The sequence below is a fragment of the Pogoniulus pusillus genome, chromosome 6 (genome assembly GCF_015220805.1).
Source record: "Pogoniulus pusillus isolate bPogPus1 chromosome 6, bPogPus1.pri, whole genome shotgun sequence".
Taxonomy (NCBI): Eukaryota; Metazoa; Chordata; class Aves; order Piciformes; family Lybiidae; genus Pogoniulus; species Pogoniulus pusillus.
In genome coordinates this window covers 17,536,801-17,553,608 of record NC_087269.1, presented here as the reverse complement: position 1 = coordinate 17,553,608, position 16,808 = coordinate 17,536,801, and the positions used below count along the sequence as shown (strand labels likewise).

General features: G+C 37.1%; 1 protein-coding gene across 3 annotated transcripts in view; it reads left to right on the top strand.

The window, feature by feature from the left end:
* MYOF (myoferlin) overlaps window positions 1–14,705 on the top strand; it is a 78,256-nt gene extending 63,551 nt beyond the window's left edge. For all 3 annotated transcript variants that reach the window (XM_064144697.1, XM_064144699.1, XM_064144698.1), the window contains 16 exons: window positions 2,314–2,325; window positions 3,625–3,723; window positions 4,371–4,496; window positions 5,336–5,491; window positions 5,573–5,664; window positions 6,886–7,056; window positions 7,562–7,710; window positions 7,848–7,987; window positions 8,912–9,000; window positions 9,086–9,181; window positions 9,796–9,937; window positions 10,277–10,376; window positions 11,569–11,762; window positions 12,755–12,864; window positions 13,186–13,333; window positions 14,049–14,705. In XM_064144697.1, the coding sequence (XP_064000767.1) occupies window positions 2,314–2,325; window positions 3,625–3,723; window positions 4,371–4,496; window positions 5,336–5,491; window positions 5,573–5,664; window positions 6,886–7,056; window positions 7,562–7,710; window positions 7,848–7,987; window positions 8,912–9,000; window positions 9,086–9,181; window positions 9,796–9,937; window positions 10,277–10,376; window positions 11,569–11,762; window positions 12,755–12,864; window positions 13,186–13,333; window positions 14,049–14,084 (1,860 nt within the window). In that variant the 3' untranslated portion in view covers window positions 14,085–14,705. The remainder of the gene's footprint in view (window positions 1–2,313; window positions 2,326–3,624; window positions 3,724–4,370; window positions 4,497–5,335; window positions 5,492–5,572; window positions 5,665–6,885; window positions 7,057–7,561; window positions 7,711–7,847; window positions 7,988–8,911; window positions 9,001–9,085; window positions 9,182–9,795; window positions 9,938–10,276; window positions 10,377–11,568; window positions 11,763–12,754; window positions 12,865–13,185; window positions 13,334–14,048) is intronic.
* The last annotated feature ends 2,103 nt before the right edge of the window (window positions 14,706–16,808 follow it).

The following is a 16,808-nucleotide window of genomic DNA, read 5'->3' as shown; positions in this document are numbered from 1 at the left end:
GGTGGGTCAAGTATCAAAGACAGAACACAGAAACTCTAAGTGAAATGTAGACAACACTCTAAGGACACACAATGCCAAAAATTCATCAATTACATTCCAATTTCTAGTGTTTAAGCAGTATGTCAACAGCACTCAGCAAAATGGCTTCCCCAACAACAGTGCATGTATGTACCAAAGTAATGCATGGAGATGACCACAATGGGATAGGGTGGGGGAAGAATATTAATGCAATGTGGTCATCTGCTTGTAACTTCTCTTGGCAATTATTCCATCCAGAGATTTTGGAGGAGAGATGATGATCATAAGTCTGGTATGTTTAGTTAAAAATTAAATTAAAGTGTCTTCCTTCTGAAAGTCTTACTATGTGTGTACAATATGTATGACTACTAAAAACTCAGCTTATTTGAAGTTTATGTGGAACAGCACCAAAATCAGTAACAATTATTAAACCATGCTATTAATATTCAAACTTTGGAGATTAAATCTACAGTAAATGAAATTCTAACTCTAACTTTTTTAGACATCTAATAGTTCACGTTAGCATCTTGAAAACTTAACATCATAATCTATAGTGGAAATGAGTGGGACAGTAACTGTCAGAGGATCTTTACCATGTGAATATTTCACTCCAAAATCTCAAATTTATCATATGGCATTTTATTCTGCGTGTTGGAATTCTGTGAGCACGTCCTCCTTGAAAGCTTATAGTAACAATAATATCCAAATACTGAAGACTGTTTGCTTTGGGATCTTTTAAAGCTCTTAAGGTTTTGATTTGGTTTTTTCTTAACTTGTTCTTTCCAAAGCTACCAAGTGCATTATTTAAAAGCTACTTCAAGGTATATCAAGGGGAAAAAAAAAGACCAAACCTGCAAACTCTAATTTAAACTCCTACAGCATTATGCTTTGATGAAAGTTGCACAGTCTTAAAGAACGTATTTTGTGGAAAAGCTTTAAGCTGAGAGTCTAAATTTGTACTGCATAATTATGCAAGCTACCTTTCACTGTTGTCAGCATTACAAACCAGTGTTTAAACAAAGTCAAACTTGATTATGGCAATGTATTCAAAGTTACCTCAGGATTTCTGCCTGTAAGGTTTGCAGATCTTTAGTGATACGATTTCTGAGAGGAAATCAGAAAATCTGATTGTTCTGTGCAAATCTGAAAAAAAAACCCAAAACAACAAAAAAAAGTTATATAGATATATTTCTCATTGGAAGTTAGAAAATACTACTACAGTAGACATGAACATCCCAGCAAGATAATTACATAGAAGACAGAAATGGGAGTAAATTAATGTGATATACCAGAGTGATGTCCTGAGCTACTGATGCACTTGGCTTGTGTGCTTGCATTCATAAAATGCTTTGCATATTTCTTCTGCTTTGCACCAAAAATTTGTGGGTCATACCTTTGAATTAAATCACAAGGTATGATATATAAACAGTAGCACTTGCTCATCTTGGCTTCCAAAAGGGGTGCATGATGCTTGCTCTTAATGGATCCTTTGGTTGTAATTATGTTATCTGTGATTTGACAGGTGAAGCCTTTTGGATTGTGCAGACTTACTGCACTTCTATAGATAAAGCTATAGATGCACATACTTGTAGTTTCTGTACTTTGTAATCCTTCATTTTTTTTTTCAGACTCCTGAAAATCCACAGCCTGTAAACAACTGAAAAGCAATAGGAAAAAGGAAAAAGGCTGTTGAGCATTAGCTGATTATTTTATAAAGTACATATTCAAAAAGGGCATAAAAAGAACTTCTATTTTATGTATGTGAAATTTGTTTTGAAAATAATCTCTGGGATAGATTCGGTTTTGTAAATGCTCTTAAAAACATTTTTCATCTGAAATAAATCAAACCCAGTGCTCTCTGCGACTGCAGATGAAAGCAGGAAATGTTGCTACTGCGGAAATAAATAGAATCCAAAGTGTAATGCTGCAATGATACAATAAGAAAAACAAGTTTCTCTCAGTTTTGCTTTGTTATGAAAGGAAAAAAGTGCAGGGTGATAATGTCCTACAATCCTGAAAACTTGTTTTTTGAAATTGGTTTAAAATATACTACAGTTTAATCTCTAGGACATACTGACAGCAGGGAGGGAAAAAAGAAGGTGGTTAAACACACAGTGTCTGAATATTCTTCTAAAGTAGTTGTAAATTATTGGTGTTAGTAACTAACTTTCCATGCATACTATGTAAAAAAGCCTAAGCTTTAAATAGGCTTTAAACTGTATTGAACTCTGCAAACCTTATCCTTACCACTGTTTTTATTTTGCTCTTCTTTTCTGAATTGATCCTCATGAGCAGCTTACAGAAAAGGTAACGTATCATACTTTTACAAATCTACACACCGCTTTCTTGTGAGATATATCTTCAACTGAATATCAATATATTGATACTGCTTCCTCAGTTAGCCTGTGAGGCATGTGGATGAGATCAGTAATCTCTGAAAATATTTGACATAAAGCATACAGTCATCTTGTAAATTTGTAAATGTAGGGAAAATATGCAAGACTATAATAATAGACTCTGAAAGAAATAAGTGACTTGAAAAGACAAATAAAGATTGAAATAACTTAAAAACCCTGCTACCTCACATTTAATAACCCATATACTACTTTAAGACTCTCTTTAAACACAAGCCATCTTAAAAGATTTGTTCAGGTTTCCATAGTGAAGAAATAACTATTCATTCTCAGTAAATGAATGCTATTCATTAGCAATTAAAATATGTTTTCAGGGGGAAATTGTATTATGCAATCCCTATGGATAAATACAGAAAATGCACTCTGATGAACAAAATTATCTGACTTAAATAAAAAAACACACAGAATTACTGTCTTAATTGAATGTATAGATTGCTAGCACCTAGGATTTCACTAGGCTTGTTGAAGTATTTCTAAGAGGGCAAGGCTCACTGCTCCTCATCTGTACTCAGTAGACATTAAGGCAGATCTCCAGCTGCAAGATTCTGTCCCATTACAGACAATCTCCACTGGTTTTAATGGAATGATGTACGGTTAGAGCAGTTACATGTCTGTCCCAGTGTTAGTATATGGCAGCATAAATGGGAACAATGAAACATTGATAATATATTAATTAATTATGGTAATAATAAATGGGAATGCAGAAAGCAGATAACACATTTATCCCTCAGGAAAAAGTTCTCAACATGTTCAGGTTAGTTTTGGGAATCTTGCAGTTCTTGTAACAAATAGCAGGTATGACAGCTTTTTTCCTTACCAGCTGAAACAATGACTAAGTGTACATTCACTTCCTCTAACTTAAGTAACCTGGGCTAGGACATACCTCCAGGTTATCAGTCCTTTGAACTAGGTACCTAGATACCAGTAATTAATGCAGACAAATGGTTGTTGACTACCAACACAGCTGGATTATACAGATACCAAAACCTGCGTAAAAGAAATTCCATCTTTTTAGCCCTAATGTTTACCCTCTAAGTCTCTTTCAGATGACCCTTCAATATTACTTAACTGATAAGTTTTAGAATATACTATGGTTTAGTACGCTTATTGTCCGTTGTTTACGCTGCACAGCATGATATGAAAGAGGCTTTAGCTCTCAAATAAATACTTTTTTTTTGTTGTTTTCTTTAAGGAGGAAGAGATTGTTGATTGGTGGAGCAAATTTTATGCTTCAGTAGGAGAACATGAAAAATGTGGACAGTATATTAAAAAAGGATATGACACTTTAAAGGTATTGCTGAGGATAAAATTAATTCACATATCTTAACTGTCTATAAGCTCAAAACCTGATCAGAGCTGTGCCCTTCATTTTGCTGCTCAAAATTAACTGTGCAAGATTTCCTGTAAAGGTCCATTACTAATTCATGTGGTGAAATGAAGGTTTTAAGAAGCTATCTTTGCTTCTTTTCTACTTAACTACACTTATTAAGAGATGTATTAAGGATTTAATCTAACTTTCAGTCAAATGAAGTTTTGCTCTTGACTTCTTTGGGTGCCAGACAATTCCTAAATAAATATGCACTTTGAGAAAGTATGAACACAGAGGATTAATGCTTTTCCTGTCTGTTGGTTGTAAGTTGAAGCCAGACCACTTCCATTTCTCATCTAACGCACCTAACAAAGAAAGTAAAGATAAGCTTGTGGAGTGCTATTTTCTCTGGTTTTAACAAGGCCTAAATGAAGCTTCATAATTCTCCATAATTTCACATTTGCTTCTGCTTCAGTGTAAACATAAAAAGAGTTTCAAATGCATTGGTTCTTTAAGATATTCCATCAAGCATACCATACGCTTTACAATGCCACAATGTTGATGAGATGAGATGTGTGATAATTTCTGAACTGCACTTTTTAATTTTCCTATTTTGTTTCCTTTTTTAGGTGTATGACTGTGAACTGGAAAAAGTGCCTGAATTTAATAACTTAACAGACTTCTGTGATACATTCAAACTGTACAGAGGCAAATCTGAGGAGGGTGACGATCCATCAGTGGTTGGGGAATTCAAGGTAAATTTCAAGTAATGAGCAGCAAGCAAGCGCAAGACAGATGCATTAGTATCTAAGTGCTTATCACTGAAGCAAGTCTACATGCAAGCATTTTTCATCTTACATATGGATGCATGCATGCATGAACAGGGGTAACAGATGCTCATCACTATGAGGTACAGGCACTTCTTTTTCAAGGAACGTACAGCTACACATTGCTTACACTAAATGTGATATATGTTAATAGAAAAGAAATATAATTCCTACTAATGTGATCTTCCCTGGTACTTGTGGAACAGAACCTTCCCAGTTAACTTCTTGAACAGGGCTAATGTTTCACCTGGGGATGTTCCAAGTGAAGTATTTGCAGAACTAATCTGGTTCATAAGTATTTTGTGCATTTGATAAAGCTATTTTGTATTGGGTTTGTGACTCCATCTATGACTTTTAAGGATTAAAATAATGTTACCATTGTATGTTAAAATATCAAACAAACAAAACCACAGATGCACAAAACACAAACCCACAAAAAACCAAAACATCCACAAACAAGAAATAAACAAACAAAAAAAACCTCAAAATGCTTTTGGAGAAACAAATGTGAAATATGTGTTAGATATTGTCAGCTGGGTTAAACTGACTGTCTTGAAATCAGAAGAGCTGTATTGATTTAAACTGGCTAAGGACATAACCTTGCCTTTGTAGTAAATCTTGTCCCAAACCCACTAAAGTAAACCAAAACACTTCTAAGTGACTGTGGATCAGGCTACAATTTGGCTATTCCTCTGCAGAACAATGTGTATGTGTGTAAGAAAAAAACATCCATTTATCTTGCTGAGTGTTTGTGTTATTTTTTTCAGGGATCCTTTAAAATCTATGCACTGCCAGATGATCCCACTATTCCAGCCCCTCCTCGCCAGTTCCGTGAGCTACCCGACAGTGGGCCTCAGGAGTGTATTGTGCGAATTTATATTGTTCGAGCCCTGCAGCTTCAACCTCAGGATAATAATGGGCTGGTGAGACTTTGGGGGTTTGGAATGTCTGTGAGCCAACTGCTGTAGCATATTCTAAAGTCAGTCTTCTCTTATTTTAAACAGTGTGATCCTTACATAAAAATATCCCTAAGCAAAAAAGTAATCGAAGACAGGGATAATTACGTGCCTAATACTCTCAACCCAATTTTTGGCAGGTAACGGAGTTTTTGTATTTAAAATTTATTGTATTTTAGGATTATTTCCTGTTTTTAAAGATAAACCATTATTTGAAATAGACAATTCGTAGTTATATTGACAGTCTGTTGTGAGTGGAGTTGCATAAAGCATTTCTCTTTGAAATCATTGGACAACACAAGAGTTTTGCTAGTCTGAAGATTTTCTGTATCATGTGGGTAAATTACAGAGTCAACTAAAGCATACATCTTAAGATCAACCTGTGTTACGCATAGAGGAATGACAAAATATGCTCATAGAATATGGAAAGAAGTTCTAATTCTGAGAACTACTTGGGTGTCATAATGAGTAATCATCCTAATATGTATTCCTAGTACAGTAGTCTCTTCTTCAAAGGCTAGCAATATCTTTGAAATATATGACTAGAAAAATACTAATTACTATTAGGAGATTTTACATAATCTTTATAATGAAATTCCAGGTCTGGTTTGCTGCCCAGACTTAAAGGAGGATTTTGATAAATTAGAAAGTTAGGAGAGGAGGTTTAGAAGCATTAAAGAGTTTAGAAAGCATAATTTGCAAGGACATGCTACAAGATTTTAATTATTCAGATTATGCAAAGAAATAGCAAAGAGGCAGGTATAAAGTCCCTTCAAAATTCCAAGTTTTCCCAGAATTATTCTGGAAGTCAAAGTTAAAAGGGTAGGCTAGAAATAAACAAAACAAAGTTGCAGAGAATAATTAACCATGGAGTACTTTACAGTCTATTTTGCGTAGGACAGCTCAATGAGAGAATAATCCCTTCTGGTTATAGAAGCTAAACATTTGAACTGTATCTTTTTAGGCTTCAATTGTGTTTGTATTGTGGTTTTAAAAAGTCTAATCATACCAAAGCTATGGATTGAACAACCATCCCTTTTTAGAGTGGCTGGCAGAACCATGTTAGTTTCTTTGTCAGTCCCAGTTCAATCTGCTGCACAAAAAAACCCCATCTAAATAATACATTGCACAGAAATGAAGGAGTAACATCCATAGGAGCACAAACAGAATTATTACTAAGTGCAAATAGAAATTGCAGTATGATTAGTAACCCCTGCTAGGTTTATCAGTAATGGAAGCATCCCCTGAGTATCTTGTAAATGCTATTGCTCAAAAATAAAAAGTGGAAGGGGCGAAGGGGTTAAGTTTAAAAAGTATTGATGAAAAGAGAATTAACATCAACTGGACATTTTTCTGTTTAGGATGTATGAACTCAGCTGCTTCTTGCCTCAGGAAAAGGATCTGAAAATTTCAGTTTATGACTATGACACTTTGACTCGTGATGAAAAAGTGGGTGAAACCGTAATTGATCTTGAGAACAGATTCCTTTCTCGTTACGGATCTCACTGTGGCATCCCGCAGCAGTACTGCATGTAAGTCATTCAATCTACTCAAAATCTGTATCTTTTAGATCTAGTACCCAGTCCCTGTAAAATATCGAGGCTTGCTTCACCTTATTTATGTGGTTAAAACCCAATGCTACAGTTTCTCATGTGTGTTTGTTGTGCACACTCTATTACCTGAATTCCAAGTTAAGTTGCAAAGTCTTCAGAAGAGCCCTGGCTGAAAAGCATGACATCCAATGCTTCAGTATTCCTTTTATGCAATATATGTCCAGAGAACACACTCTTAAGAGAACTTTTTGACCTACTCATGGAAATAAATATAAAAGGATTTGTTAAGTAGAAATCATTTTTATATGTAAAGAAAAAGCACTCTCTCTTGGAAGGTAATCGAGCTGCTACAAAACTACATCACTGTGATGACATGCAAGTGGTTGCAATTTCTGAATTAGTTTAATAAATACATTTTACATGACGTGTGAATACCCTAAATGGTGAGTAATTTTAGGATGTGTTTTTGTTGCTTTCCTAAAAGTTCAGGTGTGAACACCTGGCGTGATCAACTAAAACCAACCCAGCTACTGCAAAATGTAGCCAGATTTAAAGGCCATGCTCCACCCATCCTCTCAGAGAATGGCAGAAAGATTAACTACGGGGGACGAGACTATACTTTGGAGGAAGCTGGTGAGCTTGCCCACTCTTTAATGTTGAGAGCAGTTTTCTGCTCAGTTTCAGATATCTGGTTTTAAAGTGTTTTTAAAAGTCCAAATGAAAATTCTGGTTCATGAGCCACTCTTCTTTTTCCACTTCTTTTATTTCAGAAGCTAATAAAATTTTGCATCAGCATCTTGGTCCAGATGAAGAACGGTTAGCCCTTCATATTCTCAGAATCCAGGGTTTGGTACCTGAACATGTGGAGACAAGGACTTTGTACAGCACCTTCCAGCCCAACATTTCCCAGGTACTATGAACCAATTCACTTCTGGTTTCTTGAATACAGAAATGGAGCATTCCCGCATTTAGATCATGTTGTCAACAGAGCAGTGTCCTTCTGGGGGAAGAGTGCTAAATTAATATTACTTGATGGAGAAACTAAAGCTGCTTAACCTAGAAACAAGAAAATGCAGTTACATTTTGCCACTAAGACCCCCAAATGGCACCTTAGACAAAGGAAAATTGGGGAAAGACTTATTTATTGTTTTGCTACTGAAATAAACTGGAATATGTTTTTAATACTTCACCAACAATAAAGGAGACAAGTGGCTTAAAGCCTTCCAAGCTACATTCAACGAAAGAAAACTTGCCATTTCTCTGCAAGGTCAAGGTGTTAGTTTAAACACAAAGTCCTCTATTGCATCCCTGTGTTGAGAGGAACAAAAGCTAACATTTGTTTTCTAGTATTTCCTAATTCACCAATGATGGATTTTTTAAGGAAGTTTCTGCAGCAACCAGAAAACTGACTTGCAAAAATAAAGGAGCTTGCATTTGAAACAGAGTATAAAGTCTCCAGGGGTTGCCTTACCTCAGAATCTACTTAAAGGGACTGATAGCTACACTGGGTAGGCCACTAGCTGCAAATTATCAGCCACATATATGACACTATACTTATTATCACCTCTGAGAGAACAGAAATGTGGACCTACAGAATGAGGGCTATTTAGGCATCTCATTTGCACCAAATTCACTAAGAATTAACATCCCTACCATTTTCTAAAGTCTTGACATTGCTTATTTAAAGAAGCTTCTATCTGAAGTCTTTAGGAGTTCTTATATTGGTAACAAGAGTGAGCTTTGCCTAAGGAAGTCTATGGGCAGTTCCAAAGGATGACCGTGACAAACCTGTATGCCACAAACAATCCCTTATACCTCTTCTTTATTATTACAGGGAAAGCTCCAGATGTGGGTTGATGTTTTCCCCAAAAGCTTAGGACCTCCAGGCCCTCCCTTCAACATCACTCCTCGAAAAGCCAAGAAGTGAGTATGTAAATATGCTACATGCCATCCAGCAGCTCTGAGACAGGCAATTCAATTCTCTTTCTCTAAATATTTTCTTTCTTAGGTATATCTTGCGGGTGATTATCTGGAACACCAAAGATGTCCTTCTGGATGAAAAGAGCATCACAGGGGAAGAAATGAGTGACATTTATGTGAAGGGGTAGGAGCATCCCATCATGTAACACTTACAGAGGAATGACAGTCAGAATCTCCTGGGAATGCTTGGACCATGGGTTCCAGAGATGATTTGGTTCATCCAAGGCAGTGCACACTGTAGCCTCTGAAATAGTGCTAAGCTAAGTACAAAAGTGTTAAGAGATAAAGCATGACCAGTTAATGTGCAGTGAAAGATCCCAGAAATTCATCTCTGAGATTGGAAGCAACTTGAAAAGATAGAGGGAGGTAGCACTGGTGCTGCATAACCTGGGTTCTTACTTCTTACATTTCCTTGTCTTATCTGATTTCTACTGACTTTTGTTTTATGCTGATTATATTACTAGGCTATTAACCTAACTTCTCCTAAAAAGGAATTAAAACACAACAATAACTCACCACAGATACAGTACTGGTCTTAGCAGAACAGAAATTCAGTTTGGATGTTCCTATTTACAATGCAAAATTGGAATAAAATGGACTAAGGGTTTGAAAGGTTCCCCAGCCCCTTTGTGAGAAACTCTTATGGCTGGCAACCACTTAGTGACATGGTTACAGTACAGGGAAGCACCAGTGTGGGCCCACTGCAAACATCAGCACCTCTCTGCTCTGTATTTTCAGATGGATGCCTGGTAATGAAGAAAACAAGCAGAAAACTGATGTTCACTACCGATCATTGGATGGTGAAGGAAACTTTAATTGGAGATTCATTTTTCCTTTTGACTATCTCCCAGCAGAGCAGCTCTGTGTAGTTTCCAAAAAGGTATGTGTTTCTAAAGAGTTCAGGACTTAGAATACAGACTGTAATTAGTCTGATAATTTTGTATCTACATATTGAAAGGGACAGCTTGGCTCAGTTCTGCATACTTTCCTCAAAGTGCTATTGTGAACAGATTCAATTTTGCCTTTGAGCCAGGACTAACACACTGGCAACAACAACAGGCTCCTCTTAACAAGAGCAAGATTAGATCTGTAATACTTCCACTAGCCTCAGAATTCACAAGCACTACTAACAGACCTCAGCTTTGAATTTCCGTAATTAATTTTCAAAATATGCTTGAGTTTTGCATGTTTTTTTGTTCTGTTTTGTTTTTAATTTTAGGAACATTTTTGGAGTCTTGACAAGACAGAATTCAGAATCCCACCCAAACTGATCATTCAGATATGGGATAATGACAAATTCTCCTTGGATGACTACCTGGGTAAGATTTCCAAGAAAAGAACTATTCTTGTCTCAAAGTAAGAGATAAAAAGTGAACCATTTTAAATTATTGCATAAGGTTTGTTTTGGCAAGGTGAGCCATTGAGCATGCAAATATACCTTTGCTTTCCCATACAGTCCAGGCTATTCACTGAGGAAAAGCCTACTGGCAGGTAAACCAAGATATATTGCATTCAGATAAGCCCTCTTACAAAGTGCATGAAATGATAATGTGCATGAAAACTTAACTTTGTTTCTTTCTTTGTGTCTGAAGTAAAATTGCTTTAAATGAGTGTCCTTACATTCTATGTAAGAGTACTGACATAAGGCTGTAATTTAGGTTAAACAATTTACTTCACAATATTATTAATCTCTACTTTTTGCAGAGATGCTGCTTTACAGATTGTCTGCCCCATTTTGAGACAGCTCCAAAGTCTTTAGATTGTATGCAGACCACATAGGGCTTAAAATCTGCACTGGTTTGTAACCATTGTTAAAGTTAGATAATAGTTCATTTAATGATAAGAAGTTACATTAGTATTAGATAGCTGTATTTTGTTATCTTCTTAGGTGTATGGAGGCATGCATCCAGGCATCCAGTGACAGAGCCAAGAGGGCACAGTCTGAAACTGCACTAGGGCAGGTTTAGGCTGGATGTTAGGAAGAAGTTCTTCACAGAAGGAGCGATTGGCCATTGGGGAGTGGGCTGCCTGGGAACGTGGTGGAGTCACCATTCCTAGAGATGTTTAAGAGCAGGCTGGATGAGGCACTTAGTGCCATGGTTTAGTTAATTAGAAGGGTTAGGTGATAGGTTGGACTCGAACATCTTACAGGTCTTTTCTAACCTGGTTAATTCTGTGACTCGGTGAGTGAAAAAAAGCCTCTATTAAAAATAAGTGACCTTGCATTAAAAAATGGGGGTGAGACCTTGCTTAAGTCCAATTTACCAACACTAACACTTTTAACACCAGCAAGACAAACTTAGACACACTTTGATGTGTCCTTGTCCCCTGCTTCACAGCATCCTTAGACAAACAAGAATGTGATGTGTATGTTGACTGTTTTTTTGCTGTACGTGTTCAGAGATAGGAAAGGTTGATGACAGGAAAAATTGATGATAGGAAAGGCTGAACCTCGCTGTTTTGCAGGGTTGATTGCATTATGCAGTACTTATGTGCTTATCCGTTTCCTAGGTTTTGTGGAACTTGATTTACATAAAGCAATCATTCCAGCAAAAGTTCCAGAGAAGTGCAATATAGACATGATTCCAGAATACAAGACAGATGGTTCTCAGAAGGCTCCCAGGACTGTGTCTCTCTTTGAACAGAAGTCCATGAAAGGATGGTGGCCATGTTATGTTGAAAAGGATGGCTCCCGTATTTTAGCGGTACGATTACTACTTCTTTTTCCAAGTACTTAATACATGTTTAACTTGCTTTTCAAATTACAAAGAAAGACTGTTAAACTCCCTCACTTATCTGTTAGCTTTCAGTAGATAGAGGAGGAAACAGGACACAGCATGTAAAAGCTCAGGATTTTACCACAGCATCAATTTTTCAGGTTTAAGTATAATTTAATACTTACACAGAGTTAAAAACGGACTAAATAAATTTAACTTGAAGGACTCTAGCACCAGGTTGAGACACATTTATCTTGCCAAAGCAGCCAACAGTTAGCATGAGAATGAATTTAGCATGTTATTGCTTAGGAGAGACCCAAGATATTCTAAATGCCTTAAAGACTAAAGAAAAAAAAATTAAAGCAAATACAACTCACATACTGAGAACCCAGAATAGCTTCATGATTAGGAGGGCAATCAGAAGACCTAAAACATTTTAACTTGTGTTGTGAAGAATGTAAATGCTTATTTGTCACTTGCTACAATAGTAAGCCTTCCAAGTGTGTCTGCTGCTTCTTTCTAATGGTTTTGCCTTAAAACGTAATTGCTGGAATTTAGTAAGTGAGGAAAAATATTCAGAAGCATATATCAGATGTAGCAATATAAAAAATGAGATGCTTAGTCATTTGGAAAAGATGTAGGGCTGCTCTTGAGAAAAGAGAATTGGTTTTGTTTTGCTCTTAAAAGAAGAACTGGGTTTGGTTTTATTCTGCTAAATTGGAAAATCCCAATGCATAGCTTAAAATTGAATTACAAATTAATTACCAGAAGCATTTAATGTCCTGCAATTATTTTTTTTGCATTTATGACTCCATGAAACTGCATTGTGGCATTGTCATAGTGCAGAAAGAAGTATAGTTTGAGAAGGAATTGGAAAGCACACAGAGAACTGATCCCATATTCTGCTGTATAATTACCAAACAAGTACTGTTGGTGCTGATTCAATAAGATCCTTGTCTCATGGCACATGTTTTCTGAAGGGTAAAGTTGAAATGACACTGGAAGTTGTCAATGAAAAAGAAGCAGATGAAAGACCAGCTGGTAAAGGAAGAGATGAGCCCAACATGAACCCCAAACTAGATCTACCAAAGTAAGCTGTTTCTCTCTCACTAGCTTGAGAAATACATAGTATCTAGCTACTATTGAGTTCTTGACAAAATCTGAATGCACTAAAGGATCTATTAGACATCAGTTCTCCTTTGCAAGACTTTATAAAAGGTAGTCTTGTTTCAGCCTGCAAGCACTAAAATAAAAGGCAAGGTGGTTTGCATTAATTATAGCACATGTTTACAGAAGCTGCTATCTTACAACACCATCTGTGTTGTAGTCCAGCGCTATTGTGTTATACTCTCATCCTTAGGTACGGGGTGTTTTCAAAGTGTAATTTTTCTTTTTTCCTTTCAAAATGCAGCCGACCAGATACTTCCTTCCTTTGGTTTACAAATCCTTGCAAGACAATGAAATTTATTGTGTGGCGCAGGTTTAAATGGCTCTTTCTAGGCCTTATCGTCCTGCTGATTTTGGGATTGTTTGTAGCAGTTCTTCTCTATTCATTGCCGGTAAGAGTTGTCAAATGTTTCAGTTCTTCAGCTGTGATATGAAGCTCCTTACTCAAGAGATTCTATCAGCTCTGTTTTAGCAAGGAGATAGGGATTGAATCACAGAATCACGGCATCAACCAGGGTGGAAGAGACCTCCAAGATCAACCAGCCCTAGCCAGTCAACTAGACCATGGCACTAAGTGCCTCATCCAGTCTTTTCTTGAAGACCTTCAGGGACGGTAACTCCACCACCTCCCTGGGCAGCCCATTCCAATGGGAAATCACTCTCTCTGGGAAGAACTTCCTCCTAACATCCAGTCTGTACTTTCCCTGGCACAACTTGAGACTGTGTCTGTCTCCTTGTTCTGTTGCTGGTTGTCTGGGAGAAGAGAGCAACCCCCACCTGGCTACAACCTCCCTTCAGGTAGTTGTAGACAGCAATGAGGTCACCCCTGAGCCTCCTCTTCTCTTGAACTTCTTAGCAGTTCAATTTTATGTTAAACCTGTTAGCTAAAGATGGAGCAAACGAGTCCTTTAGAGGTATTAATAACCTGGACAATCAAAAATAGTTAATAGGTGGTCTAGAGGCTGGATTTCAGTCTACTTTAAGGCTGAAATATATTACTGTTTTTTACTGTATTTTAACTAAAATTACCATACCCAGAATAACTACACTGAAATATTTTGTGTCCATTTTTTTATAACTATTATTTCTTCCCTCTTCCTCCAACAGAACTATTTGTCAATGAAGATTGTGAAACCAATTTAAAGAAGAGTTTTTTTCACATATTTTTAAATAGTAATGAGGCTTCACCTCAGGCTGTGGACCAAATTCAGCAAGACTCTCTACCTTTTTTTATCTGCTACTATTTGGAACTATAAAACTGCTATGAATGTAACTGTGGTTCAAGAGGTCATGAAAAGTGTTTTTAAACAAACAGTGGATAAAAGCTCCACTTCATGTACTTTTTTTTCTCCTATTTTTTGTTTTCTCTTTTTATTTCAGTAGCATCTACACATGGTAAAGTTCTAACTTCTCACTTTTAAACTGGATTTTTCATAAAAATTACTCAGCTGCCTGCTATTGCTATCTCTATTTTTAAATGGATATTTCCTTTTGAGAATTTCATTCTACTGAGCACAGTTTGAAACTCTGCATTTTAACTGAATGTAAAACAAGCACTACTTCCAATTATGTATACCAAAGAAACCTCAAAGTGCAATCAAAGAAGGGTCAGAAATGTTTTCAGCATCATGCTGCTTAAAATTCTTGGTTACTGCACTGTAGACTTGACAAGGCTATAGATACATCTTGACAACTGCATGCACATAGAACTAAATGCAGTTTACTTATTTGCAAATGTTTAAATAAACTTGTCCACAAGTGAAATGCAAGTTCCCAGTTTTATCTATTGTAAAACTATAATGTATTAGGTGGTGTATAGTGTCCATCAGAGGATGTCATGGCACAAATCTGGAGGCTAAGATATTTGATCATTATCTTTACAGTGGAAAAATAAGGGAATGTTTCTGAACAAAGTTCTAAGGAATTAGTTCATTAATTAGAAATTAATTACTTCAGTATGTTGCATAATTTCATTGTGCTGCTTGTATTTAGAGATGATCTTGAATCAAAACAAGAGGATACAAACCCCAGATTCAATGCTGGTTTGAAATCTGATTTGCACATGAGAACTATCTCAGCCTCCTTTCCCTGGGCACAGTAAAATATAACCTGCATTAAAATTCAGGCTATAATCTGAGATTCCACTTCACTTGATGATAGAAAGCCAAAGCAAAAGCATCTCTTTGAATATTATCTGGTGCTTGAAATGTAGGAAATCTGCAGAACCTGAAATCAACATTTCATATGATTGTTACACACTCTTGACTGGATAAGACTTCACAGGATCACAGAGTATTAGGGGTTAGAAGGGACCTCCATAGATCATCGAGTCCAACTCCCCTGCCAGAGCAGGAGCATAGAATCTAGTGCAGGTCACATAAGAATGCATCCAGACAGGTCTTAAAAGTTTCCAGGAGAGACTCCACAAGCTCTCTGGGCAGCTTGTTCCAGTGCTCTGTGATCGCTACAGTAAAGAAGTTCTTCCTTGTGCTGTAGTTTATACTCATTACCCCTTGTCCTATTGCAGGACATGGCTGAGAAGAGTTTCTCCCCTCCCTCTTGACACACAACCCTCATATATTTATAAACATTCATTAGATCCCCTCTAAATCTTTTCTTCACCAGACCAAAAAGCCTCAGGTCCCTCAGCCTCTCCTCAGAAGGCAGTGCTCCAGCCCCTTCATCATCTTCGTAACCCTCCGCTGGACTCTTTCAATCCCTGTCCCCCTTGAACTGGGGTACTCAAAACTGAACGCAATATTCCAGGTGAGGTCTCGCCAGGGCAGAGTAAAGGGGGAGGAGAACCTCCCTCGATCTGCTGTCCACACTCCTCTTAATGCACCCCAGGAAGCCACTAGCCTTCTTGGCCACAAGGGCACATTGCTGTCTATCTTGAAAATATTGACACTTTGTCTATCTTGAAAACGTTGACAAAAAATTAACTGCAAAGAATTTATCCTGAAAAATCTCTGTATTTAGTAGCACACTTAACACTTTCTTAGGTCACAACACAGCACTGTAAAATAAACTTGCAGTTGTCAGGTAAAACAAGTAAATTAGACTGACTTAATTCTGTTGAGCAAGCCAGAGTAAAGGTATTACAAGAAATAATTTCCAGAATGTGAAGTCCTATTAGCTAGTATGGAGCAAGCAGCAGTCATCCTGTCAGAAAAGTAACAACACCCTTATTTTTCTGTTGTTACGAAACTCTCTACCATCTTGACTTAGGAACAAGGGCTCAGAGCTGGAGCAAATCACCATCCAGATAGATTGTCCTGTCACCAATGATGGAACTGCACTCCAGAAATAACTGGCAATTTGCATCAGCTAATGTTTGATCATCTATTATTAAAATGTCTTGATCAATGCCATAAATCTGACAGTAAAAATCATAGCAGCCTTATATTCGTTGTAAGACAAGCAAGTGTGTCGCTAGTAAGGGTTATAATTAGGAAACATTTAACTTGAAAGGGCATTCCCCAGAAAACAATTATGAAAGGGAGTAGAGATCCCAGCAAGCCTGTTTACCTGGCATTTGAAGGGTGGTAAGTGCTGCCCTTCTCAGTTGAGTTCACCCTGTTGCAGATGCTTTCTTGGTCAAGCATGCATAGGCTTGATAGTTTCACTGCCATTAGGCAATGCTATTAAAAGCATAAATAGAAAGTCTGAGAAGTCATTCTGTCTCCCAGCCTGCTCCAGTAACAAAAGAAAACACGTTTGCTGGAAAGAAAATATCATCATTAATATTTACATACAATGCTAATCAAACCTGCAATCCTTATGCCTTTATGCTGCTCTTGTTCTGCACTGACTGCTGGGGTGTTGACTTTGTCCAGGACCGCTCTGTACTGCTCCATTTGCTAGTAA